This window comes from Centroberyx gerrardi, chromosome 12 (assembly GCF_048128805.1).
Source record: "Centroberyx gerrardi isolate f3 chromosome 12, fCenGer3.hap1.cur.20231027, whole genome shotgun sequence".
Lineage (NCBI taxonomy): Eukaryota > Metazoa > Chordata > Actinopteri > Beryciformes > Berycidae > Centroberyx > Centroberyx gerrardi.
The window spans coordinates 19251431-19279225 of NC_136008.1; the positions used below are offsets into that span (position 1 = coordinate 19251431).

At 43.9% G+C, this 27795-nt stretch overlaps 1 protein-coding gene across 1 annotated transcript in view; it reads left to right on the top strand.

Moving 5' to 3' along the window:
- The window catches only part of znf407 (zinc finger protein 407), a 145960-nt gene that overhangs the window by 68135 nt on the left and 50030 nt on the right, over positions 1–27795 (top strand). Inside the window, exon 6 of the mRNA XM_078287303.1 lies at positions 20727–20893. Coding sequence (XP_078143429.1) covers positions 20727–20893 — 167 coding nt within the window. The remainder of the gene's footprint in view (positions 1–20726; positions 20894–27795) is intronic.

A 27795-nucleotide genomic window follows, 5' to 3' on the forward strand; every position in this document is an offset into this window, starting at 1 on the left:
GTCCGTCTGGGGCCTCGGAACGCCGGGTTATTTTGGGCGGGTACGTGTGAGGAGGATGGGGTCCGACCGATATGGGCTTCTGAAGGCTGATACTGACACTTTTGAATCAAAGCTGTTTTCGGTGCTGATATTCCATTTATTTAAATGTGATCATTTCCATGCCAGAAAATTACAAATATTCAGTGTTTCCCACCCAAATTTCATTCTTGTCACCATGGAAAAGCTTCTGTAGCAGTGTAAACCTTGGGACACTAAAACTCTCCATTGAATCCCAGGATAAGTATAAGCATAATGAAGCGTATTCATGAATACTTTGAATCCAATCACAGTGTATTGATCAATTCTGCAATAAATATGTAATTAGTCAAGCTGCATCAAATCCATCATATCAGAGGTAGATGATACTGACTGGACCATATCTGATTTTTAATTAAAAGGCCAATATCGGCCCCATATATCAGTCTAGCCCCAGTGGAGGAGAGGACGGAGGGGAGAGGAGGAAGAGGAAGAGGAGGGGACGGGCGAGATTACACACTCCAACTATGTGACAGGTTCTGAGAGAGAGAGAGAGAGAGAGAGAGGGAGAGAGAGGGAGGAAGAGAGCTGAACTGTTATAAAGTGACACAACTGGGTCTTCGTCTCAGTCACACCACCACTCCTCACTGCAGGCACAGAGGGGAGTTAAGGGCTTTCTGTCCTTTGTCTGCCTCTGTGTGTGTGTGTGTATGTGTGTTTTCTTGTATTTCTATACTTATGAGGACCACATGTCCTCACAAGGATAGAAAGATGAGGAAAATCCTCCAATGTGAGGATATTTTGCCACTCCTCACTTATTTAAGGGACTATTTTAGGGTTTGGGTTTAGGGTTAAGATTAGGATTAGGTTTAGGTTAGGTAAAGGTTTGGGGTTAGGGAATTAATTTAGTATAGTAATAGTAAAGCAATAGTAAAGTATAGTAATACAAATGTGTGTGTGTGTTTTATAGTGTTGGATAGTAACACCTTACAGTGATATTATCACTTTTTCCAGTAACAAATTGTGCAACAAATTACTTCAATTTCAATAACAATATTACAGTGACCAATCATAAAAATAAGTTGTTACTTTTGTTATCACCCCCTCGAAATATCAGTTTGAAGTTGAATTATCATTATTGTCAGTTTCCCTATCATTAACAGAAGAGGAAACTGACTTATCCTGATTTTAGAAGGAAGACAGGATGCAGCCACCAATTTTGGGGGTGTGATGGTGAAGTAATATAGTAAAACAAGTAGTGTAACGAATTGCTGCACCAAGGGAATAATAAGGACTCATGTTATTTTTGAAATCAGTAACGAATAATAAATAGCATATCACTTCACTCAAGTTCGTTGTCAGTGTGGGTCTGGTAGTTTTATTGTCTATTATTTTTTTCATTTTCATTTTATTTATTTTTTTACAGTTGTTTAGTTTTTAGTTACATTTTTATGCAGTTTCAGTTATAGTTTTCTGAAGATATAATAATAGAAGTTCAAAACGGGTATTTTGTGTGTGTATGCAACAGGTGCTGTGTAATACAAACAAGAAATCAAATTATTTTTTTAAATGTGTTTACATGAATTAATCAATACTCCCTTATCCCCTTAAAGATTGTATTGTATTGTGTTGTGGTCCCAACTGCATCTGCTGTCATTGTGAAATCCACTAGCAGACTCAACAAAAATCTTAATTCAAACCATTTAGCCTAGTTAGTGTTAACTAAAACCTTTTCATGTATATTTTGATTTTAGGCAGTTTCAGATAGTTATAGTTCAGTTTTAGTTTTTTTTTCACAAAGCCTCAGTTTTATTTCTGTTTCAGTTTACAGCAATGTTTTTATCACCTAGTTTACATCTTAGTTTTAGTTTACTATAATCTTGGTTTGTGTGTGTGTGTGTGTGTGTGTGTGTGTGTGTGTGTGTGTGTGTGTGTGTGTGTGTGTGTTCACCGCTGATATGGTGAGTCTGCAGCCACCTAAACCAACAGTTTAATAACAAGGGAGTGGCTTGTGAGCATGATTGACAGCTGTGACCTTGCCTCAATTGGATGTAATTAGTTCTTTCAAAATGGGGCGCCGAAAGACGACTGACCTGTCTCACGTACCTGTTTTTATAGGTAATTGTTAAAATGCCTCCCATTTTCACGCTTGTAATAATAAACTGCTTGAACTAATACACTCATCACTCTTGAAACGGGCGTGCTGACAACCCAGGAGAAAGATATATTTATTTAAGTAGGAAAATGGATGATGCATGCAGCTCGGAGAGAATGTTTTGACTGTTTTGGAGATGTCAAATTATCAAATTCTGCACACGGTTTGGTAGAAGTTTGATGGAGTTAAACCTCAGTGCGCTTGCTGGTTATTGTACAGTATAAAGATGGCATTATCTCTGAGGCCAGTAAGCGGCTGCTAAATTCCCTCGGAAGAAAAAAACAGAAAACCAGGTGAAAAGGCATGAACACAGACCCAGAAATAGCTAGCGTGATGCATGCAGCGCAGGTGTGATGACTCACAGAATGAAGACAGGGATATTCACAGCATCTGTTACTACATGGCTATAGTGGCGTATAGTATACATATATTAGAGACTGACCGATTTTTAAAGGCCGATACAGGCAGTTTTTTTGGATTGAAGCTGCCGATAGACAATATTTTGTGTTGATATTCAGTATCTTTAATTTTGAGCATTTTCAACCAGTGTAGTATTGATCATTTATACAATAAATATGTAATCAATCCAGCATCATATCCATCATATCAGAGGTGGACGACACTGACTGATACCTGATTTTAAAGAAAATATCGTCCTGATATATCAGTAAAGGGATATATCAGTCTAACCCTGGTTTACATAGTGCGCTGTGTTTATTTTTGCATTTGTGCACATGCTTTTCCACGTGACCACATTGATACATACATTGCTGTGGTTGGTTGCTTGGCTGTGCCAGGGGCCGAGGGCGGCTGAGCGGGCATCTGGCTTGGCAGTGCCGGGCTCTGGGCTCGTAGCCGCGGCCCAGCATGCCGTGCGGTGCGGCCATATTGCCCCGGCGCTGTGGGCCGGGACCGTCCAGGCTGGACGGGGGGAGCGGGGGCGGAAGAGCCCCGCCTGGAGCCAGCATGGTGGCAATATGGACCACACAGAGCAGGCAGGGGTCAAGTCACACAAAAACCACGAGCCAGTATGTGTGTGTGTGTGTGTGTGTGTGTGTGAGAGAGAGAGAGAGAGAGAGAGAGAGAGAGTGAGGGAGCGAGAGAGAGAGTGAGTAGTGTGATGGGGAGATAAAGAGTAGATAAAGACAACCCCTAATTCATTAGAATAAATCCTTTCCCTTAATTATTGATAATGAATCTGCTCTTTAATCTTTCTCTTTCTTCCTTCCCTTATCTGCCTGTGTCAGCACTTTGTCTTTCTGGCTTGGTGTTGGGTGGTAAGGCCTAGTTTTCAGCCACCCAAGTGCAGCAGTCAATAACGTTATCCAGTGCTGCTGCAGTGGTACTGTAAGCAGGGATGAGATCAGCAGCACAGAAAAGCAAGAAAACAGTAACTTTAAGACAGTAACTCTGTTTCCCAGTAACCCTGGGAGGTGAGTGTCGAAATATCTCCTGAATCCTGGAGAAAGAAAAAAAAAGAAAAGTCACATCCTTGTTTAAGTAAAAATGGTAATCTGGGTTTCTTGTTTTATTTTTTTTTAAATTTTGTCTCCATCTTTGGTGCTAAGCGGAACATTAGACATCACCTGTCAATCAAACAGTGTGTCCAGTACTGTGACGTCTTTTTCCTTCAATCTTCTGTTGATGAAGTTTGAGTTTCTGTCGGTGGCGCTCTTTTCTTTGTCTGTTCAGCCATGGTGGCTATTGCTGCTCATGCTAGCTACCCAGTTCTTTTCTTCTATTTATTCAATGTATTAAATATAAAACGCATCACTTCCTGTGCGCCAGAGGATTTTTCCCAGGAAAGCGCTACAAGGCACCGGGTGTTCAGAACAGCAAATGTAAATCTTTCATGAAATGGCTATAGGTTGAGTCACTATTGTGTTATATCAATCAGCAATAGAGAGTAGCAAAGCAAACATGTATTTCTATGAAACAGTGGTGGATTATAACTTGAAGCGTATACACAAGGCCTGACATGAACAGCAGACACCAGACAGATGCTGCTAAAACTTGGCTTTCAAAATTCTGTCACTTCTGCCAGCCGTGTTGTAAGGTAGCCAGGTAGCCTGTATTTAATCAAGGTTTTTCTGTTCTAAAAACTAATTGACTGGTGAATGTATGAATCCCTCACTTGCCACCGTGCTCTGTTGATGAGAAAGTGTAGTTTCATGCCCTGCATGTACATTACATTGTATCGAGTGATGTAGTGGTAAATAAAAAGGTGGGTAAACTGTGACCACAAGTCAGTCATTATCATAAGGAAAACAACTAGCAGTATGAACAAGATTCAATTATATTCAAAGAAAAGCATTGATTTATGTATATTTATTTTTTTCTCTTAAAAGACGCTATCTTCTTATAACTTTAATCAGTTTGATATCACTTACTATGATGGATGCAGTGAATTTAAATCATAAAGATTTAATTTAGCCTAAAGAGGCAGTAAGCTGAGTTTGGGTAGGTTTACTCTCCACTACTTCCTTGATTGTAATAATTGCTCTTGGACGCTGTGGTAGTTGTGTTGTGTTGTTGTGTCCTGCCAGTAACTGGATCAAACCAACCTGCCCCAAGTCAAATCAAAGCCCATGAGAGTCTTAATATTACATACAGTGAACTTGTGTCTGGTGTTAAGGCAGGACGACATTATAACTGCTGAATGTGGGACCAACATACACCAACAATCAATGACCTGTGCAGTAATCTTTGTGCAACAACAGCGGACTGGTTTTGTTTGCTTGTTTCTGCCTCCAGTCATGAAGCTCCATTTCCCAGAGGTCTGTGCGATTCCCGTAGCCGCTGCATTGTGCTGGTGAGGCCTCAGCGACCCCTAGCTCACCTTTGTGTTTGCTGCCTGCTTGTTTAAACGGGAGCCAGCGGACAGCGCCTCGCTGTTTACCCTACTCAATATTTCATGGAGAATGAACACTCGCAGAATGAGGGATCGCGTTAATATTGCTGTTAAAATTAAGCGATAATTAAAATTTGTTAGTTTAAAAGCCATCGCAGTCTATAAAAGTTTGATTACTGGAAAATTAGGTGCATTAAGTTTTTATGGGTTGGCCTGTGCCATCGCTTGGGAACGGTTTTTATGCACTTGTCATGGGCATATGGTGCAGAATTGTGTGTGAGTGTGTGTGTGTGTGTTTGTGGGTGGGGGGGTTAGGGGGGCATGTTGGTTCTCTGAAAAGCTGACACACTTTTATGCTAAAATCTCCACCCGTGTGGTCTTACTCATCCTTAGCTAAAGCACAGTACTACTACTGCCTACTAGCAGCAACTGTGGCAAAATGCAGTTATGAATGTGGGCCTGTGTCTTTCAGTAGAAGGGTTTGGGCCGGTGTACTTCTCAGCTTGGTGATAGTCATGTGACTTGGCCAGTGATCCTACATCAGTAGTCCTCTCCAGGTTCTGTGTTGGTGTCAGTAGCTGTAACATCAAGCTCCTTAGTCGCAGGGTGCAGCGGGGTCCTATCATATCCTATTACTAATAATAATGTTTGTTAGCGGCCGACAGCCAGTCCCAGAGTTGGTAGCCACTCGTCATGTCAGAGCAGCGCGACCTTGACTTGTGGGATAGATGAGCAGCAGTAGTTTGTCTTTTGATAACAGCGTCTACCTCACCTCTGCAGTGCAGCTGCAACCATTCGTCCAGCTTCTGAACTTTTCTCCATCTAAGAATGATGTCACCCACCGCTGAAATTCAAGTGACATTACTCAACCAGAGGAGAATGGAGAATGTGCTCGATTCACCTTCATATTCATTTCACATCCTACGGCACAAAACCTGGGCACTTATACAGTGACACAATTGTGTGGCTAACTGTTGACAGCGGTTGGACATTATGCACACTGGGATCGTGGGGAAACTGGGCTGTTGCCAGCCTGTTTTTCTTCTCTATTGAAACATCAGACTGTCATGGCAGAAATGGATGTTGCCAGGCATCACTAATGAACCAATGAATCAATGAATTAGCCGAGCAGCGATTAAATTAATGCGAGCTGGAAGGGCGAGCGGCAGTCGTGGATATATCCTGGAGAAGGTGATTAACACACACAGAGCAGAACAGGCACCGATCAACAGGGCCAATATTAAGTTGGACAACTTCCTGAACTTTTGGCTTTTTGGTTATATATAGGCAGCTTAATAATTCATCGCTTTTTGATGTTGACTTGATAGTGAAATGTTGTTTTTCATATTTACCATTCAGCTACACAGCATCTAACCATAATATGGTGTAGTACCATGTATGGAGAGGGATTATCATGCGTATACTGGCTCTGCTGTCAAAATGTTCATTATTACTGCCAGTCTTGGTAAGGTTTGTTTTCTAAAATGGATTGTTTTAGAAAAGTTACATTGCAAGCCATTGTAAAACACAATTTTAATTGATTTTAACACAATTGTTAAAAACACACCTTTGACACCATGCAGTTATTTCATACATTAATGATATGATATTCTAATATATAAACACTCGCCTGTGACCACATTACATTAAATATTCATGCGCTAGCCGAAAATCCACACTCAAATCGATTACTTAGTTGTCACTCCGCTACCATGTTGTTTAGCAAGTGTTTGAAGAACTAAATTGCTAGGTGGAAAAATAAGATCTAATTATTACTAGTTCATAAATTAAAGATTTCTTCTCATTTTCTTGTCACAGCCCCCCAAATAGACACACATTAGACCTTGGACCCCCATTTGATAAGGTTTTATCTATTTATTTAGTATTGAATTGTAGAACTGTCAACCTATGATTACAACAGATTTATGTCTACAGTCTCTACCTGGGATAATATCTAGTGTCTTAAATTATTGTAAAATTAAACTAGTCCTCATTTTGAAGGAGACCCCCTGGAAACCCCTGGTGGTCCCCCGACCCCACTTTGAGAACCACTGGTGTAAACCACAGCCTCTCGTGGCTTATTGCTTATGGCTATCTGTGTTGTGTACAGCATGCATTTTTGTATGTCCAAGTATCTAATGTGCATGTGTGTTTAGAGGCATGTGTGAACATCAGAGTATGGGGCTTATTCAGCATAGTTTAGGGCAGTGGTTCTCAAAGTGGGGTCTGGGGACCACCCAAGGGTCCTTGAGCAGGTTCCAGGGAGTCCCCAGCAAAATGTGGAATAGTTTAAATTCACTGTAATATAATTGACTAGAAATGATCCCAGTTAGAGAGTGTATAACAATGGCTATTGTGATCACAGGTTTCACTCTCATCACTATGATTTCCCCATGTGCAGTGTAGACAGTTTCACAGTTCATTACCAAATCAACAAGAATCTTCCCATATGGGCCCCTGATCTTATCAGTTGTGGATCCATGAGGCCTCACCTTTGTCTTTTTGGGGTTTGTGACATGAGTACAGTGTATGTGCGTTCAGGGCCCAACAACAGACAAATCATCATAATCAGCTCTGCGGTGGCCTCCGGTCCAGCCCTGTACCACATCATCTCCCCATGTCCAAAGCCCACCCCCACCCCCTGCCCCCCTCAACCTCCTGAGCTGAGATGATATGGGAGGGGAGGTTGGGGAGGAAAAAGGCGCTCCCTTGATTATGTGACATCCTCCGGAAGACCGCTGGAGTTGTTTCCTCCATTACTTAGGGGGGGAAAAAAGAGGCCTTTTCACTATTGAGACTGTCACTCTCAATTTGGGCTAACGGTAAGCATGCACGAGGCCTCCTGGATACCCCCTCCCCACCCCCCACACACCCCCTCACCCACTCCCCCCCAACCCCCACTCCTCACCCCCCTCCCCGCCATGGATCGCCGTGGTGACAGTTTGATTAGATCATCAATCGTGGCCGTTAACAGCGGTTTTCCTGAGCACCTGGACCGGCAGGTCACAGCTGGCTCTGAGCTACCGCTGTCCCCCTGACCCAGCGCTGTGTGTGTGTGTGTGTGTGTGTACATGCTTGTGTGCAAGCACGACTATGTTTTTGTGTTTGTATGTGTGTGCGTGGGTGTCTTTCTGTGTATGCATTTGTGCTAGCATGACTGTGTCTCTGTGTGTGTGTGTGTGTGCGCCAGAACGGCTATGTCTGTGTGTGTGAATTTGCAAATACAGCTGTGTGTATATTTGTGTGTGTTTGTGCGTAGGCCTATGTGCAAGTGCATGCTTGTGTGCAGACATGGCTATGTTTGTGTGTATGTGTTCATGCCTGCATACAAGTGCAACTGTGTTTATATATGTGTGTCCGTGACTTTTCAAGTGTGAGTGTGTGAGCGTGCATGTGTGTGTTTGTATGTGTGTGATTTTGAAGTGACCCCAGTGCAGTGCAGGGCTTTATTGAGTGTCCACTGCTGTTCCTATTCAATACAAATGAGAAGTGTGTTTCCTCGGGGGGCCGTTACACCCGCCTTGTTATTTTCTGATATTATTTGGTTGGACCTGGGAGGTCGAGCCACTAATCAATGTTTTAATTCTTTACACTGGCTTTGAGAGACTATTTGTTAGAGAATGAGGGCGAGGAGAGGTAAAAGCACAAATGTTTATGCATGAAGAGAGACGGCTAGAGCGAAAAGCATAAAGCGAGAGGAAGGGAGTGATAGACGGAAAATAAACAGAGAAGACTGGATGTGTGTGTTCTCTACCAGAGACTATCCAGAATCGCACCAGTGTATTGTTCTCCAGGTTTGCAGATGCACAGATACCAGTGTGTAGCAGTTATGGCTATTCGTCTGTGAAGCCACAACACACACTCTCTACTAGCTACAACACAGTGGATCTCACAAACACACACATAAATTCACTTGCTTCCCTCTGTTGTCTTCGGCAGCTATACCAGGTTCTTCGTCCTGGTAAAGCGGTTAAATTTATGGGCTAACAATAATGGGACAAAGTGTGTGTCTCGTTGCGATTCCTCAGGTATTCCATGATTAAATAAATGTCCCCGGTCTTTTCATAAAGCTTGTTTATGGCAGCGTGGCACCATATGCTACTGCCTTCACCCCACCCACCCATCTCTCTCTTTCTCTCTCTCTCTCTTTAATTCTCTGTCCTTCTCTTTGTCTCTCTCTCTCTTTCTCTCCATGCTTCATACGCCGCCCTACACTGCCTCTACCAGATGCAGGCTAGCCATTATTCTGTGGCGGAGTCGTGGTGGAGAAGCTAAAGTTGTGAATTAACATGTAGAAGCCATTACAGAGTGATGATGATATCCATCTGTGCTGTTCATAGGTGCTACTTAGTAAACTGTCTCTGCCGTAATGGCACAAACAGTAACAATATGATACTGTTTTATCAACCCCGGGGTCTGTTCACGTCGTTTTCTGTTAAGTAGATGCTCAGATGAGATTTATTTGCTGGATGCTGGTTGGTAGTGGCTCTCTGTGTGTGTGTGTGTGTGTGTGTGTGTGCCCTGACCTTTTTGTTCGTCTGGCTGGAAGTCTGGATCAAGATTGTTGATCAGTCCCAATCCACATATCACTGCGCGGTTTATTGATTTGTAAACCTGCTGTCATCTTGCATATTGTGATTTTGTTGCATTATAAAGTGATATGGTGCTGATTGACAAATGTATTGTCCAGCTGCTATAATAATAATAATATCATTAATAAACTTTTAATAATAAACCTTTTTTAAACAGAAAGTGCTTTAACACTCAAATAAGCAAACAAGCAAACATAATACTCATAAATATATTAAAACAAGTAAAAATGAAGGCACCACATAATAAAAACAAACAAAAAAAAACATGAAATATAAAAAATAGGGTAATAGCGATCACACAAAAAGCAATTGTTTAAAAATTACTTGTAAGAAGTAATCTAAAAGATGATACTGATTCTGCTAGCCTGCTCCTCAGGTGAGTTGGCATGTCATTTATTTATCAAAATGTTCAAACCCTGTCGAAAAGTAGAGAATTTTGCTTGTAAAATGCGTAGAAACATATGTTTGTAAGAATTTGTACAAACCCTGATGCTGGTCTGGTGTTTTTTCTTCCTCTGAGCAGCCGGTGACACTCCAGGCCTCAGTGGCTGACTTTGGTTTTGACTACGCAAACACAGGCAAAGCAGTAAAAGTTGGGCCTGGTGATTAATTGTCCAAAGTAGTATGAGACTGCGTGTGCATGCGTGTGTGTGTGTGTGTCTGTCTGTCTGTGTGTGCGTGTGCATGTCGAGGGGTAGAAAAAAAAAATATGCAACAAAGAAAAGTCAGAAAAGCAATTAACTCCTCCAGCCAGGACATGGTAGTAAACATGTGTGATTGTTCACTATATTGTCTTGTTGTTCGGCTAACGGAGTTGCGTGGCGGCGGAAGGCCAGAGACAGAGAGACTGAGTTTGTGTATATATGTAAAGGCTTTTGTTGTGATTATTAATGGCCATTTCACATTAACCTCGCCGTGCTAATATACTCAACAATGGCCCAAAATCACCTGAGTGATGAGGACGATGGAGGCGGCCCTGTCCCCCCACCCGCCCAACACTGTACCAACCACCCTGCTACCCCCCCCACCCCATGACCAAGATTAATGAAACCTCCGCCGTTTTTAATTAGCACGGCCACAGTCATCAATTACGGGCGCCCCACCCCAAATACAAATATTGTTATATTTGGGGGAAAAATTCTTGATTTATTTCATTGTGGTGGCCAACGGAGTGAGATGAATGGCCTCCCATCATGGTCATTTGCAGGGATGAGGAGGAGGAGAAGGGAAGGGAGAGTTGGGGTGGTGTGAGGGAAGGAGGGTGGGGGTAATAAGATCAGTGGTGGGGGTGGAGGAGGGGGGTTGTATCGTACATACAGTAGAGGACGTGGTCAGGGCCAGCCAGGGAAAGCAGGTCTACAGGGAAAGAGCAGTCCGGGTCTCTGTGTCCCTGTGCTGGGATCTGACTGTAACTGTCCAGGAACTTAATTAGACTTTCCTTGAACATAGAGCTGCACCGATACCCGTTTTCCCAGAACCGATAGAGAACAGAGTAGTTTGTTAAGTAGGTTGTCTGATAGGAGCAACGATCCAAGTACTTCTCAACAGTCAGTCAGGCTGCCTGGTCTTTGTCTGTTATAAAACAATTGCAAGAACAAGTGCATCAGTTGCATGTATTGATTCATTTGATCAAATTATGCCCTGGCCACTGTATAACAAGTATCAATCTAACAAAAAAACAGGAATAGTGATGATAAATGCTAGCAGCATTTCATGTCAGGCCTCTTTCTGGAAAAGTTTTACACCAAAGCACATGTCATTAAAGTCTCAGGGCATCTGCGATTGTTGATCCGAGTGCTTGGGAATATTTGGGAGCAGAATCAGTGCCAATCCCGATACTACAGATACTATCGGTATACCTCTTGAAAGTTACTTTGAGCAGCAACTGTACGGAAGAAAATAGAAACAGAATGTGTGTAGGGACGAGATTTCATTGTAGTCAGTTTTGATTTGCGGATTGATAATTTCGACCTTGTTTCCAACATGATTGGCTGGCAGGTCGGTTTTGCTGGCTCCATCTTTGCCACAACCCTGCCCAGTGCTGCTTATGTGCTAAGCAAGGACACGCAATCCATAAAGATAGGTGTTGAAAATAAGCGAGCATTAGCTAAATACTGTGCTACAACATCATGTTTTTGTCTTTGTGAAAAGAAGTAGGCTCTGTGCCACATGCTTCTCCCTCTACAGCTCTTCCAACTGCACTAGACTCAGTTTAGTTTGTCTTGAAAAAGAAAGAAAGCAAGCAAGCAAGAAGAAGTCGTGCCTTGTGTCCAGTTCAGACACAGTATTCATTTCAAATTTAAATCTTTGGCCATTTCCATTATTATGTTTTTTCTTCCCTGGGCTTTCTTGTCTCTGCTGGCTCTTGCTTAAACCAAGTCTAGACTTGCTTTTTATATTAGCATTTTTCTATAAATTGAGTCATGAAGAAAAATAAACTCTCCTCCATATCATTTATAAAAAAAACAGCTGTAATAGACTCTGTTTCCAACGAAACACTCGTTCATAAATGATTAGCCTAGTGCAGTTCCTTTCTGCAGTTCTTCACATTTGCTAATATCTGACTATGATGAGCCGTAATAATAGTGCGAGTGAGGTGGCTTTATGACTTGAAGATGTGCATGGCTCATTTCTGTGGTTTGGGAGTTTGGATGTTTGCGCTGCGGTGAGCCACCAGCCATTTCTCTTCTGCTGGCCACACACACACACACACACACACACACGCACACTTTTATACCCTCACACACACGGCCATCGTCTGCCCACTGACTCCAGAGAGAAGGGTGGGAAACATCTTGAATATTTTATGAAGCTTGGGAACCCCACCTCTGTCTTCCCCACCCAGCCCCTCCTCCCAAAAAAACACCACTGCTGTGTCCAGCAGTGCACACGCACACACACACACACACACACACAAGCGCACGCATACACACTAGCAGAAAACAGAAATAATGTTTTAAATGCAATCATTGTCAGGCCCAAACAATGTCATTTATCAAGGGAGCGTTTGGGACTGTATAATAAGTTTCACATTATTAATACAATTTTTCATCCTCTGTCAAGCCTATCTGATTTATGGCACGCGTTTGATCTAAGGTGATCATTGAATTACAATTCCAGTAATAAGAGAGAGAATGGACCTGGTCTTTTACTTCTGCCCACTGGAGCACACACACACACACACACACAAATACACACACGCACATAAACTTGAAAAAGCCTCCAGCCGCAACATACAGCAATTACACACAACATACAACAATACTCACAACCTCCCTATCCATGCTATACTTTGACTGGTACGGCCACCAAGCCAATTTGCTAAACATCCGTGGGCTAAACCGATATGCTGGCTTCCTAATTTGCAGTGAGAGAGAGAGGAGAGGGGAAAAAAAAAAAAACAAATGAACCTAGGCCCCTGTTAATTAGATAAGGGACAAAGCTCATTATTCTAAAATGATATTGGGGCCCAGAGAGTAAATATGAGTGGCCTGTTAGGGGCTTGGTAATGGGACGGGGATGCACGTCGTTACAGAGCCAAATGATTTACAGCTAGATGCTCTTTGATGTATAGACTGTACCTTTTATTAAGTGGCTGTCGTTACGGTCACTGGCTCAGTCATTTCCCTCTGTGTCTAATCAAAATCCATATCCAGACGCCCCTCCATCCAGACCCCGCCGCTCCAGATGGGAGGAAAATACAACGGGAATGTCTGCGTTCCCTTCCCTTCCCGCCCCACCCCGCCCCAGCCCCGCCGCACCCCCCACCCAGCCGCGCTTCACATCCAGGAAACGCTACCAGAGATGCTTATGATGTAGACGCCACACTGTATGTTCAGTCAAACAAACAACAACAACAAATAAACAAATGGAGACCTGAATTCCTTTGAGGTAATTAGACAGATAATAAAGACAGACTCGTATCGCTGGATATTGGATCCAGGTCGAACAAGTATGTGCGTTAGTCGGAGTCGTGCTTTTGTTTTATTGGTTTAGCTCATCATTGAGGGCTCGGTGATCGGCGTCGTACATCATCTTGTTTGATTTCAGTTGAGAGTGAGTTTGGGGAAGATGCTAATCGGATTGCGGGAGTCTAGCCCTGGTTAAAGATGGTAAATAGCGGAGCGGAGTTGCCCCCCGACTCTCAGCCCCACAGGCCCCGAGAACGCCAGCTCTCCTCAGGATCGCCACAATTTATGACACATTTTCCCTGTATTCTTAAAAGATAATTAGGTTTATCACCCTCTTTTTTTCCCCCCTCCCCACCCCTCCTTCCCTTTTGTGTACCTGAGAGCGCACAATCGCAGCATAAAAACATAAATATTTCTGCAGCACAGCAGCGCTGGCAGGTGAGCCTAATGAAATTCTAGGAGTGTAATTTGATTTACGAGGTGCTAATGCGGCCTGATATTAGAGAGAAAAAGCTCTGATATGGCTGCCTTGTGCTGTATTTAAGGCCTATCAGAAGCCTGATAAAGAGCATCCCGTCCTCAGCGCTGCGCCTGAGTTATTGTTGCAGATATTCATATTGATAGTAATTCTTCGCGACGCAATTTAGTGCTGGCAATATATAAATATGGAGATAATAGTTAATTTTGGTGGCTCCTCAGATTGTGAGGCTTTAAATACAAGTATTACAAAAAAAACTTTGGGCTCTGAAGCATATGGACACTTTTTAAGTGCTGCTTAAGGGGCGGAGGGGGGTTGGGAAGAGGCCTTTGACCGAACAATGTCACACAAATCAGATTTCTAGTACTTTTCTGGAGCTGCTAATTTCAGCGGGCAGCATTTGGAGGTCTTGATTTGCAGTTTTTTGGGTGAAACGTTTTGATTAATAGCCCGATATTCATAAAACCCATTACGCTTCTAAATTAACTGAGTCCGGAAAGATCACATCACATACCCAGCAACACACGCATGCACGCGCGCGCACACACACACACACACACACACACACAGATAATTTTTGGGTGCCTTGTTCAGCATCATGTTGCTTTGTTCTCTTGTGAAATGGTAATTTGAGGTTGTGTATAAATATGTGTGTGTGTGTGTATGCACGCGTCCAAGGGAGTCCATGGGCGAGTGCATATGTGTGTGCGCACACTTCCCAGGCACACATTTGGGTTTGTGTGTGCGTCTGTGTTTCAAAGTGTGTTTGGGACTATTGAGCTATGGCTCATAATAAAAACAGGCAATAACAGGGCCACCACAGAGGGACCTGGCCTTTGCGCCTCCCTGCTCCCCCTCGCTCCCCTCTCTGTTCGATGCCACCTCCTTCTCCTCCTGGCCTCTCCCCACCCCCTAAGTTATGGGCTGAATAACAGCGCAACAATATTAAGATAACATTTCCTGATTGTTTGTCAGGCAGGAGGCTCCTTCACCCCGCTTTCATCACGTCCACCGTGTTCATTAAATTGACAATTTGTATTTGCCCTACAGCGGGATAAACAGGAGCTTATCTGATGGGCCTGGTCTTTTATTATTTATTTCATTATCTTTTTTTCTCTCCTCCTCCTCCTCCTCCCGGGATTGAAGGTAAATATAAATCAGCGGCAGCATCTCTGTTCTGTGCTGTTGTTTATATTGCAGTCATATGCAGCAGCAGTCCTCTCAGAGGAGGTTCATCTACAATACTCTCCAGACACATGTGGCCTCTTCATGGAGGTTTTACTTGTTGTTCTGTGTGACATGCTGGCTGCACGCTCATGCAGGCCTAAGTATAACTCAATAGATGTTCCAATTTAAAATGCCCTTCTATTGGAATAATTCTTGGACCTATTCTTGTCATGAGACTCAGTTCTTCCCTTAGTTTGCCACACAGGTCGTCTTGTCCTGTTGTGTGTGTACTGCAGCAGTGGAGCACAAATAGGCTAGATGCATTTATGCTAAAGGCCAGACATGGTTGTCTGTTCATTTGGATGTTAAACTAGCACCATCCAGCAAACTGATTTGATTACCCACAGACCGCATTGACTACAAGCTACAGCGCTTTTTCCCAAGCACTGTGAGCGATGGTGTCGCCCAGTTCGATATCTCAGCCCGGGAACAAGCCTGTCGTCGGTCAACTTTGTGCACGCAAACGAAAAATAACGAAGCCAGCTTCCATACTTAGGAAACAGTTGTCCCAGAAATCTAATCTTTTCCCCATTTTTTCCCCAACACCCCCCTCTAATCAGGTTTCAATTGACTGCCATTGAAGAAGGAGCCTCCACTCAGACACATGTATAGGTTCGGACCCAGTCAGACACCATTTAAGGCTTCCTTAGTCTTCCTCCCAATATCTGGGAGAGCTCAGGGCCAAATGATTTAATCTTCATTCAGCTAATTTAGTCTGGATTTAAGCTGCCGGGTTGTCGAAGTGCAGAGTGATGGAGTCTGAAAACAGGATGAGAGGGGGAAAGGGAGAGGAGGGGAAAAAGGAAGGAAGGAGGGAGGGAAACAGAGCGAGAGAGATAAAGATAGAGAGACGGAGAGAGGGAGAGGAGGGAGGGGGGGCTGAAGATGATGATCCGTCCTGACCCTAGTGAATGCTGTCATGTTTCTCCCTCTAGGTAATCTCTCTCACTCACTCGCTATTTTGCATGTGAAAATGCTCTCCTGACAGTTGCATATCAGATAAATTTTCGCTCTTTTTTTTTCTCTCCCCCCCCCCCCCCTTCCCTTCGCCAAATAAACAACAGTCTTCACTTTGAAGTTGTCTGTTTGTGTCAGTTTGGCTTGAGGCGAGAGTCGGCCTCTCTCTCTGTCTTTGTGTTGCAGTGTGCGAGCATCGGCGGATTGTTTCCTCTCACCGACTGGCCAGCACAACATGAATACCAGGGAAGGAACGTTTAGCTGTCTAAAAAGGCTGACACAATTAATCTGGTTAATTTAAAAAAAGGCTGCGATTGGTTTTGAGTTCAGCTGTCAGTTGATTTAGCTTTGGGTATTGATCCTGCTCACCACAAAACCAAACTTAGAGTCAGGAGAAGCAGGGGCGTCAATTCACTAAACCATATGCTATGGCAAAATGCCTGCATGTAATATTATTTACCACCAAAACTTCCAAATCTGCTGGTATCCGCCAAATCTGATTTGGTCAGTGTGATAAATTATTAGATGGAAGTCACCAAACTATGAGCTTAGAGGGAAGATTTGGTTCTGACTGCTTCTCTAATGTGTTGCTGTTTTTTTCTTCTTTTTTTTGAAGATATGGCTTCCACATTTCTGGCAAGATCTACGGCAATTCTCGCCAGAGATTTTTGACCTTTGCTCTCCATTACAAAGATAAAAACATCAAATTTGAACTCACTGAGACTATAAGACATGGCGAGTGCCACACCCAGTGTGTCTCCTTCTAGCACAATGCTGCTTACTTCTTATCCATGATACATAATTACAGTTTACACACAATAAAGTCTTACACACACTCCAAGATCCCCCTCAACAAACACCACCTTACCACATGGGGGCGATAGTGCAGAGTGGTGATCAGAGTCAGGAGGTTTTTTTTTTTGGCCCCCTGTTAGAGGTACAGGCCCTCCTCCTATGGGATTCATATCACAATGGAGGCTAGCGCGGCCTGTGATGTTCTGACAGAAGCCCTATACGGTAGCATCGGTGACGGGATCACACAGGGCATTTCTGGGGGTAGATATGGTAATGAGTGACAGTATAGACACAAGTGCCGAGCTGCTTTCTCAACTTACAGGCAAGAGGCCCACCTGGCTCTTTGAATAAATCTGCATGGGACGTCAATCATGTTGCCCTTCTTCGTGATCAGAAGAAAAAAAGAGAGAGAAGGAAAGAGAGAGGGGGAGGAGGTAGAGAAGGAGAGATGTAATGCCAGGAAGTAGAACTTGTTGCAGATGTGTTTATTCCCACTGTGGCTTCTGCTCGTCAGGGTTCGTCAGTAACGCCAGAGAGGCCAGTGGGTTTTAGAGGTTTAAGAGAAGGTCAACCAAGCCGTCAGTTGAAGGTAATAAATATAATTGTAGCTACTGATCCTTTTGTGTGATTTTGAAAATGTAACAATACTGGTCTGTGCAGAAAATGGGTCTAGGAAAAGTCATGGAGGGACATTGTGAAAGCTGAGAAAACTGCGCCAAGATTCAAAACAGCCGTCAGTTGACTGCAGCTTGGCCTTTCTAGTGTGAGGCAAATTAACACCAGAAAGTCCAAGCACCGTCAGTAGACTGCTGTTTTGAGTTTTAGACCTGGAAATATCTCAGCTTTCAAAAATGTTTCTCCACTATCTGTACATTCCAGTGTTTTTAGATTTTCATAAACTCAAGGAATTAGTAGTTATATGTGCCTCCTTTAGGTGACGCCTTGTTAGCCTTCCCCATCTGCCTTTCCAGCTTTAACACACCTTCTTCAGATCTTCAGATTGTGTTGATTGGCTCTCCCTTTAGCCTTTTAAAATCTGAAAAAGTCTGAAAGTATCTAAATTTAAAGGTGTTAAAAAGTATTAAAATGTCTTAAATACAGTTATTAGAGGTCTTATTTTTTTCCACCATGAAATGACAGGTTTCTTCATAACTGAGAATAATTAATGCAATCTTTAAGAATTAAAAATGGGTATAGAATAAAGAATAATGTAGTGTAATTAAATCAAATAGTGGTATTGACAGATTGTCTTCATTTTGTAATATTTAGTTTGGTACAGGCAGGTTTGTAAATCAGAACAGCTTTCGAAACATGTCCTGTTTTTCATTGCATCTGCTTTAATACGCACAGTTGGACATCATTTCTGTAAACATTTAATTTCCTGGTGTCCATTTTCCCAAACTGCCTTTGTCAGAGTTTCAGAACTTTCATAAGCTATGTTGAATTAGAAATAGGTTGCTTTGTCAGCTTTTTGTGTCTTTATTTTAGTCATGTTGGTTTTAAATTAAATTCCAAGTTGCATTAAAAAAAAAGAAAGGTCTTCAAAAGTCTTACATTTAGCTTTCTGAAACCTGCAGATACCCTGTACTCTCTCTCTCCCCCCCCCCCCCCCCCCTCTCTCTCTCTCTCTCCCTCTCTCTCTTCTCCCTCTGCCTCCTACCTCTGGTGTGTTTTGCATGGTGCCTGGCTGTTTAGAGGCGGTATGCATATGTATGGGCGAGACGGTGGATCGTGACGGGATCTGACATGCGGGGACAAGATCAAAGCGCTCCATCTGATCCCATAAAAACAGACGCGAGCCCTCCTCTCATCCTTACAAAACCCCCACTGATAGTCGACTCTGCCAGCCCCGACTCCTCCATCTTCTCTCCTCTCCCTTGCCTTCCCTTTCTCTCTCGTTTTTCCTCCTTCCCAGCATGCTGCGTGCCCACGTCAAGGCCTGCCTGCCTGCCTGACTTTGCGATTACGCCCTGTGATAAACAATGGCCCGTTTAGCTCATAAAGCAGGAGTGTTGTGCATAATGCTTACAATAAAAGATAGCATCTCTTCACTCATCTTATTTACCTCTCCCACGGTGGCATGGGCGACGAGCTGTTCTATAAATACCGCCGGGAGGAGGGAAAGGGAAGGAAATACAGATGCAGACATACATCTGTTGGTCAAATAAAGTCGCTGCCAAATCACTCGATGAGACGGAGAGGAAAAAGAGGTTGTTTGAATATGCCTTTGAGATTAGAGCCAGGTGATAAAGGCGCCATTTTAGAGCTGCTCCATCCTGCCTGGTAAATGATCTTAAAATGTCTTCTCAACACCGGTACAGGAGAGCGGGATGACACCAATATCACATTCAGATTCATCTTTATGGAATATATAGATTGATATGGAAGCCAGGCCACATTTCCCCTTCTATCTCTCCCTCTCTCCACCCCTCCTTTTTAATCCCCTCCTTTCTCTCTTTCCCTCCCTCCCTTCTCATTCTCCTTTGCCCCCCTTCTTCCAGTAAGGAAGATGTATGAGTTTGAATTATTGATTCAGACACATGCTACATGCTGCTTGGAGTCATTATTTGTTCAGGTGAGTGTCATGCTGCTCGCTATGAAACAGATACCGCGGGGATTAAGCGACACAATCAGGACTTAAAGACAGCCGCCCTCCCTAAAATAACATAGCCCTCGCCGCAAGACGAATGCTCCCCAAAACCCGACTTCATTTGTTTATGACTCGCACATTAGTCATTCTGTGCCTAAATTATAGCGCGGGGGTAAAGATTAATTCAAGCACAGGCTTTTCTATTGTTTTTACTTACGTGCGTTTCTTGTAGCCTAATAGCATAGGGGATGAATATAGGTGCGAACATCCTACACACTGCTAGAAAACAGCTTTTGCTGGTTCGTAGGCGTCCGCATGAAGAATAGACAGATGTCCACAGTCAACACAGAGAAAGAACACCTTGCAAATCCTACAGTTAGACATGAACAGTTTGTTTTTTTCCTATTCTAAAAAGATGCTATTGGCACAATCCAACGAAACAACATCCACGGCACACAATCAATCATCCTTATGTCTTTATTGGATGATAGGGAATGTGGAAAGCAGAGCCAGCGCTGATGTTGATGATGGGAATAGAGGAGGGAAGGAAGAGTCTGTAGAGAAGTTAGGATAGAGGGAAGCTCTGATCCAGGAGCCATAGGGGGGAGGCGGGAGGTAAAACGTTGCTAACTGTTCAGTTAGCCCTGGCTAAGTGGTCAGGGACGCCTGGACAGGTGAACTCTATTCTCCCCATTGGCTCTGCGGGGTGTGTGTGTGTTTGTGTGTGTGTGTGTGTGTGTGTGTGTGTGTGGACTGTAACAGAATTTCTCCAGTCCTCTGGGCCCTGGCGCAAAGCAGAGAATAAATGGTGGAGGTGGCAGGCCAGGACAGAAAAATCAATGCCTGCTTATACAGACATGACACACCAGCAGCCAACTGCATTCTGTGTGTGTTGTGTGTCGTGTGTGTGAGTGTGTGTGTTAGTGTGGGTGTAGATGTACAGCACGCAATCATATGGTCCTGTGCTGTTTTTGTGTGTGTGTGTGTGTGTGTGTGTGTGTGTGAGTATCCAGCAACCTCCATTTTCCTTCTCACAGGCAAGGATTTCTAGCGTTTTACCTCAGCTTTGGGAACAGTAAATAACTCTCTCCTCTTTTTTTTTTCTCTCCCCCCTTTCTTCCACTCCGCCTCTCTCTCTTTCTCTTTCTCCTGCAGGAAGTATGAATGTGGGTTGTGTGAGCGCTCCTTCAGTGAAAAGTGGGCCTTGAACAACCACATGAAACTGCACACTGGAGAGAAACCGTATAAGTGTGCCTGGCCGTCCTGCCACTACGCCTTCCTCAACCTGTCGGCCATGAAGGACCACTACAGGACACACACTGGTGAGGCACTGGCAGCTGGTAACCTCCACCATCAACCATTACCCCTCTAACACCTCCGTCAACACACCAACCAACACTCCCATCTGCAAAATTCACCAAATTCACTTATTTTAGGCCACAACAGCCATCAGTGGTTTTATCCAATCGCTACAGCACTACTGTCTTCAAGAGGCAACTTCTGTTCAGTAATTCAGGAGTTAAAACACATTTACCTCCTCTTTAGCTATACATTATCAAACTACATCACTCCTCTGTAGCTGTACACTATCAAACTATGCCATGGTTTACAGAAAAGTCACATTCATTATGAATCTTCACACCTTGGGGAAACAATACACGACTTTTAGGACGATTTTAGCCATGATATGTCAAATCAGAACAAAGATCATTAACAGCCAATGAAAGAAGGAAAAAATATGTTCCAATCATTCCATCTCCATTTTTGTTTGAGTTTGGTGTGTTTTTACCAGATTTGGGGTGTGTGTGAGATTTCAGGTAGTATGTTTTTTTCCCAAATCCAACTGGTCAGCAAGTGTGTGTTCCCCAAATCCTGCTGGTCGTCATGTGTGTGTTCCACTACGACACAAGAAGAAAAATAAACTGCAAATCTTGTCAGTCAGTCATGTTGTGTGTCCCCAGCCTCAGCTGCAAATCTTTTCTTCCTCCCACAATCCTTCTCTCATATTCAGAAAGAACTATTAAAAATTGAGCCGAGTTCCAACCCAGAAGCAATGAGAAGGGAGGGAGCATTTTTATGGTTTACAACAATTGGATTTCAATGGTCATGCATTTGTTTCTTAAAAACAGCAATGAAATATGTGATGTATATGTTATTGTTGGAATCAGGACTGTAGTGGGAGGTAAACCCAAGTAAACTCAGTTTACCCACCTTTTAACTTGTGGAACAAAGTTTACTCAGAATACAGACAAAGTTATGACGAAAGCTTAAATAGGGAGAGACAGAAAATGTGAATCTTAACATTGGTGTCAATGGGGAGTCTCCTTATATAGCACCTTCTTTCTGGGCGCGTCCTTCCTTTCTGTTTCTATCTATACACCGTGGGACTGTAGAGAGTCTGTACTTGTTTTTTTACTTACTAAAAACTTTGGATGGATAGATGGTGTGGTGGGCGGTGGGAAGCTACTGTCTCAAATAATAGCCCCTCGATGGGAGCCCGAGTCAGTCTCTTTGAAAGTGTCTTTATGCCGCAGCCCAGCAGTTTCCCCTCGGCCTCAGTAATGTCCCACACACAGCTCCTTGATGCCCTTTTAAGTCAATGACAGAAGCAGCAGCAGCCAGTGGCCTGACAGCCTGACTGAGCGCTTGCAGGAGAGCCCTCCATCCGTCATGGGCGCCCGCTGTGTGAGTGTGTGTGTGTGTGTGTGTGTGTGTGTGTGTGTGTGGGTGAGAGACTTGCTGGATGTTATTTTAAATGTGTTTTAACAGTGATGTAACGTCAAGGCGCCTCTGACATAATTAGACGTTTTATTTTCATTTGTTTCCAGCCCTCATCATTCCCCATCAGCAGGCTGGCATCACTCTGTCACCTAGCTGTCACCTGGAGAGAGGCGTGGGGTGGGGTGGGGGTGTGTTATGTTGTGTGTGTGTGTGTGTGTGTGTGTGTGTAAAGAAAGACCGACTTGAAGAGAGTAAGGGAAGTGATTGAGACGGGGAAAGAGAGCTTGGAAGATCGAGGGAGACCAAGTATGAAAGAGAGAGGGAGAACTGAGATCGAAACTAAAATAAGGGAAGCGACTGACAAGAGGTGACTTGATTAGCGACACCCAAAAAAAAGCTAACGCAATTTTCCCCGCCGCGACCCCCACCCTACACACAGTCGTCTTAATGGGTGTCGGGTCGGACGGTTAGCCGCAGCCACGCAATCATTGCAATCGCATTCCAGCTCCCGGCCCGACACACTCTGAAATATTATCAGCGTGTGTGTGATCTGTTTAAAGGTTATAAATGGGCTCCTTCACACAGCTAAGCTGCAATACTAATAAAATAAGTAGGAAACTTAAAAGTTGAACTAATCCGTCCTGGTGACAGAGCAGTAAGTAAAAGAGGGGATGTGAGTTACATGTGTGCGGGCTATGTAGAGAGGCTGGGAGGAGGACGACTGGCTGGGGAGTCTCACACACATCCGACTCTTTTGTTTGAACCATAAAACTCTAACCAATGTTTGTTTGTTTTTTTACTGTGGCAAACGACATTTTGACTGAGTTGGTGTGTTTGAAACGGTACTTTTAATCCCTTAAAATAGCATGTTAGTACATTATGATCTCATATTGAAACAGGACCATACAGATTCAGCATGGGTTGAATACATCAGCATTCAGACAACAGACTCAAGGACACAAAAATACAACCATACATCACATCATATATAATGCACCATACACACAACTGCAACATTTAAATACAAATTGAGATTCTATATTCACATCGTTCGGATACAAATTCCTTATAAGAGAGAAATGCACAATGCATATTTTGGGTCCGCCCATAAATACAGTCAAGTGTGCAGTCCAGTCCACAATCAACAGTCAAAAAAAAAGGGCCGAATGAAAGCGGGTGGGACAATGGATCGGTCGCTATTCATTCCTTCGTTCGTTCATCCATCTGCTATGTGCGATATATCAGAAACCGCTAATCAGATTTTGGCAAAATTTGCGCATGATGCGTCTTACCACTGCGCTCTGGGATTTTTAAAATTACACTGATCGGCCCAAGAGCGGGGGGGGGGTGCAACAATTACATGTCAAGCCAAGGTGACATATTTGTTACTGATTGGCCAAGAGGGGGGACTGCATCATTTGTGAGGGACGACATGTTTACTGTTTGCTTGCTCCATTCAATTTACCCTGTGCCAGTTTAGGATTTCCCACAGTAAAAGTAAAGTTTACGAGTGAATTGATTTCAATTTATGGCATTAAGCAGTACAGACAAATTGTACCCCATGATGAAACGGGGGTGGGACTATGGATCGGTCGCCGTCCGCTCGTTCGTCTGTCCGTCATGTGCGATACCTCACACACCGCTGATCGGATTTTTGACAAAACACGGGGGAATGATGCATCACCGCTGAATTCTGCCATTTTCAAAATGACGCTGAATGGACCAAGGGGGGGCGCTGCAATTACAGGTCAAGCTGGAGTGACATATTTGTTACTGATTGTTGCTGTGATGGGGACCGCATCGTTTGCGTGGGACGACATGTTTACTGTTGCCTTGCTTCTGTTCGGTGTGAGGAGCAACAGCGGAGCAGTCGCTCTGTCTTCCTACTACCCTCCAACCCACCCCCACCCCCCTTCCATGTTAACACCTCCAACTCTCCTCCTCCTGCCTCTAACGGGATTCATTGTTCCTCTCTGATTTGTGTGTTTTTTATGTTAATCACTCCCTCCTCACACACCAGTCTTGTCTGAGGAGAAGGAGGAGGAAGAGGAGGAGGAAAGAGTGGTGGGGTGGGGGGTGAAGGGGGGGGGGGGGGTTGGTGGTCGTCAGCCGCCAGGGTCATTTGTAACGGCTGATGAATGAGCGACTCAAATAAATAAATAAGTGCACTGCGTCCGACCCGCCCAGCTTTTCCCAGGCTCTTGGGCGTTGGGGGGGGTGGGGGTGGGGGGGTGAGCACAGCGACAGGGCCACAATTGATTTCCTCATTGCTTCAGTTTGTCGCTTAATCTGGCGATATGCTGATAAATCTTCGCACTTTGTCAATTAATTTCCCTGAAAAATGAGGCCCAAAATGGCGAGCACATCAATACAGCGGCGGATTCCGTGTCAAAAATTAAGCGGTAAAATTAATTGCCCTCCCATCCGCTCCTGCTAAAACATAACTAATGAGGGAGGCAATTATAGCTGCATGCAGACTCCTCCGGGGTTATTTAAAACACAGATATAGACACACACACACATACACACACACACAGACACACACACACACATGCAAAGAGAGGTTGTATATTTTGACTTCAAAGTTCTTTTATTGTCTTGCAATAAGGCATATTTAATTCCGGTAAGGGGGCGGGGTGGTTGAGGCAGATCATGGGAACAAAAGAAAAGAAGCGCTGAGCCAATATGAAAATTTGCCCAAAAGTTTAAGGGATTTCAGTGCAGACACATTAGCAGGAAGTGTGTTTTTCTAGACCGTTCCCATGTCCGGTGCTGGATATTGGGTGAACTGGGTTGTGTATGGGTCTAAACTGAGCTTTTTTGCGACCTGTGTTTGTTTGTGAGTGTGTGTGTGTGTCTGTTTGTGTTCTTGTACGTCTAACCTTGTAAAAATCACTTTGAGTTTTAGTGAGGAAATTTTGGTCTACAATGGGATAGTTTAGGTTTAGGGGTTGGGTTCAGGGTTTAAAGTTAGGATTGGATTTAGGTGAGGGTAAGAGTTAAGTTTAAAGATAGTTAAGGATTAGGACTTGGGTTTAGGGTTAAGGTTAGAGTTAGGATTTGGTTTAGGTTAGGGTTAGGGTTAAGGGGATGGGAATGAATGTAGTCAATGGAAGGCCGTATAGTGTGTGTGAGGGGGGTTCCATGCCTCTTTAGCCAGGGTTAAGGGTAGAGCTAGTTGGGGATTAGGACTTGGGTTTAGGGTTAATGTTAGAATTAGGTTTAGGGCTAGGGTAAGGGTTAAGGTTAAGGGGATGGGGAATGTAGTCAATGGAAGGCCGTATAGTGTGTGTGAGGGGTGTTCCATGCCTCTTTAGCCAGCCGGAGCCTCCGGTGTTGACAGCAGCGCGTCACTCCTCCACTACCCCCCCTGCCCCCACTCCCACCCACCCCGCCGTCCCCACCCGGGTCCTCAGAGGGCTCACCGCCACCGAGCAGCAGATGAAAAGCACACATGTAATTTATCGCCAACGTTTCCTCCTCAAGAATAATTGTGGCGACCGCGGCTGGGCACAGGGATCGATGGCTATGGATTTTTCTGTGGTGGGGTCTTGTAGCGTGGGGCGTAATGAGAGATGGAGAGGAGGGAGGAGGAGAGGGGAGGAGTGGAGGAGGGACCAGCGCCGTTTTTCTGATAGGAAAAAAGGCCTGACCAGACCCGTAGTACCTCCTACATGGTTTAGTCACGTAGGAAAGCAGGTAGGTTTTTTTTTTTTGTCGTTTTTTTAACTAGTAATCCCTGATGTCCCCATTTGTTTTTTTTATTTTGCCTCCATTTTGGTGCTCAGCGCTCATCGCTGTGGTGTTTCTGCACTGCACTTCCCAGAGATCACCTGTCAATCAAACAGTGTGTCCAGTACTGTGACGTCTTTTTCCTTGGATTTTCTTTTGATAAAGTTTTAGTTTGTGTAGGTGGCGCTTTTTTCTTTGTCTGTTCAGCCATGGCGGCTATCGCTGCTCATGCTAACTACCCAGTTCTTCTTCTATTTATTATAAACAAACCGCAGACGTAAAGCGCATCGCTTCCTGTGCACCGGAGGATTTTTCCTGGGAAACACCTACCAGACTCCAGGTGTTTAGAACAGCAAACTAGAAGCTTTCATGAACTGCGCATAGGCAAAATCATTATTGTGTTAGATCAATCATTGATCGAGAGTAGCAAAACAGACATTTATTTATATGAAAATGTTGTGGATTATTACTTAAAAGGCCAATGATATTGGGATTGGAAAGTGAACCCGTATGAATCGGCTAACGAATGCACCTTTTTAAGGCTGTTTTTCTCCCCTGTAAGTGGCACTGCATTAAAACTCTTCTCACAGTCGAGTGGTTTTAAATGGGTGTAATAGAGGAAACTTGAGGCTGCTTTGTCTCTGTGGACTCAGTGAAAGCTGCTATCTGTGCAGAAGAGGAGCAGAGCGCTGCTGAGGCCCAGCTGGGAGAGTCACCCAAATGTATTATCAATGTGTAGTGAGAGCTGAAGTTCAACATCAGCATTTAGATGAATATTTAAGTGATGGTGATCTCGACTGCAGCTATACTATGTGTGTGTGAGTGTGAATGTGTGAGTGTATGTGTGTGTTGGTTTTTTAATGTGTGGCATGTGCAGCCATGATCATGTGGGTCTATCTCCATATGTATGTGTGTGCATGCGTACGTGCTTGTGTGTGACATGCATAGCCACATTCGCCTGGGACTGTAAATGTGTGTGTGCGTGCGTGCGTGCATGTGTTTGCGCGCGCATGCATGTGTGTGACAAGCACACCCACATTCGTCTGCGTCTGTCTCCATACAAATGTTGCCGTGTGTGTGTGCAGGAGTGTGTGTCTGCCTGTTTGCAGCGGGAGAGAGAAAGAGAGGTAGAGAGAGAAAGAGAGAGAGAGCATCATGCTGTTAATGACAGAGCCAGATGCAGGGAAGAGAGGAGGAGTGTAAAAAAGCTCTCCACGCTCCCCATCTGGAAGGCATCGCCCCCAAATGAAGTTGTACAAAACCATCCCATTGATAATAAAGCTAATTTTTATGGCTCTGACAAGTATGTAATTATGTTCAGCGGTGCTTTTCAGATTTTATCACAGTCAATAAACCACACTGGCAATTTCCCGTCCCCCATTTGACATATTTACACGGATCCATCTGATTGGAGGAATTAGTTAGCTGTGAGAGCTCTGATGGATATACACTAGTGATCTGTGACTTCTGCTTGGCTCATCTGTTAACCAACTAGACCCGCTGCTCATCTGTTCAGTCTATCCTTTCTTTCTGTTTCTGTCTTTCTCTCCTCATTCCCATCTTACTCTCTCATCCATTAGCTCACTTTTTTCCTGTCTTCTCTCTCCTCTCTCATTCTGCTAACATTCTGCTAAGTTTTCCACGATGCTTGCAATTGCCTTATATCTAATGTATGTCTCTGTACAGGGTACAGTCCTTAAAAAAAAAAGTCTTAAATTAAAGAAGGTACATTTAAGACCTTAAAAAGTATGAAAATGTCTTCAATACAGGT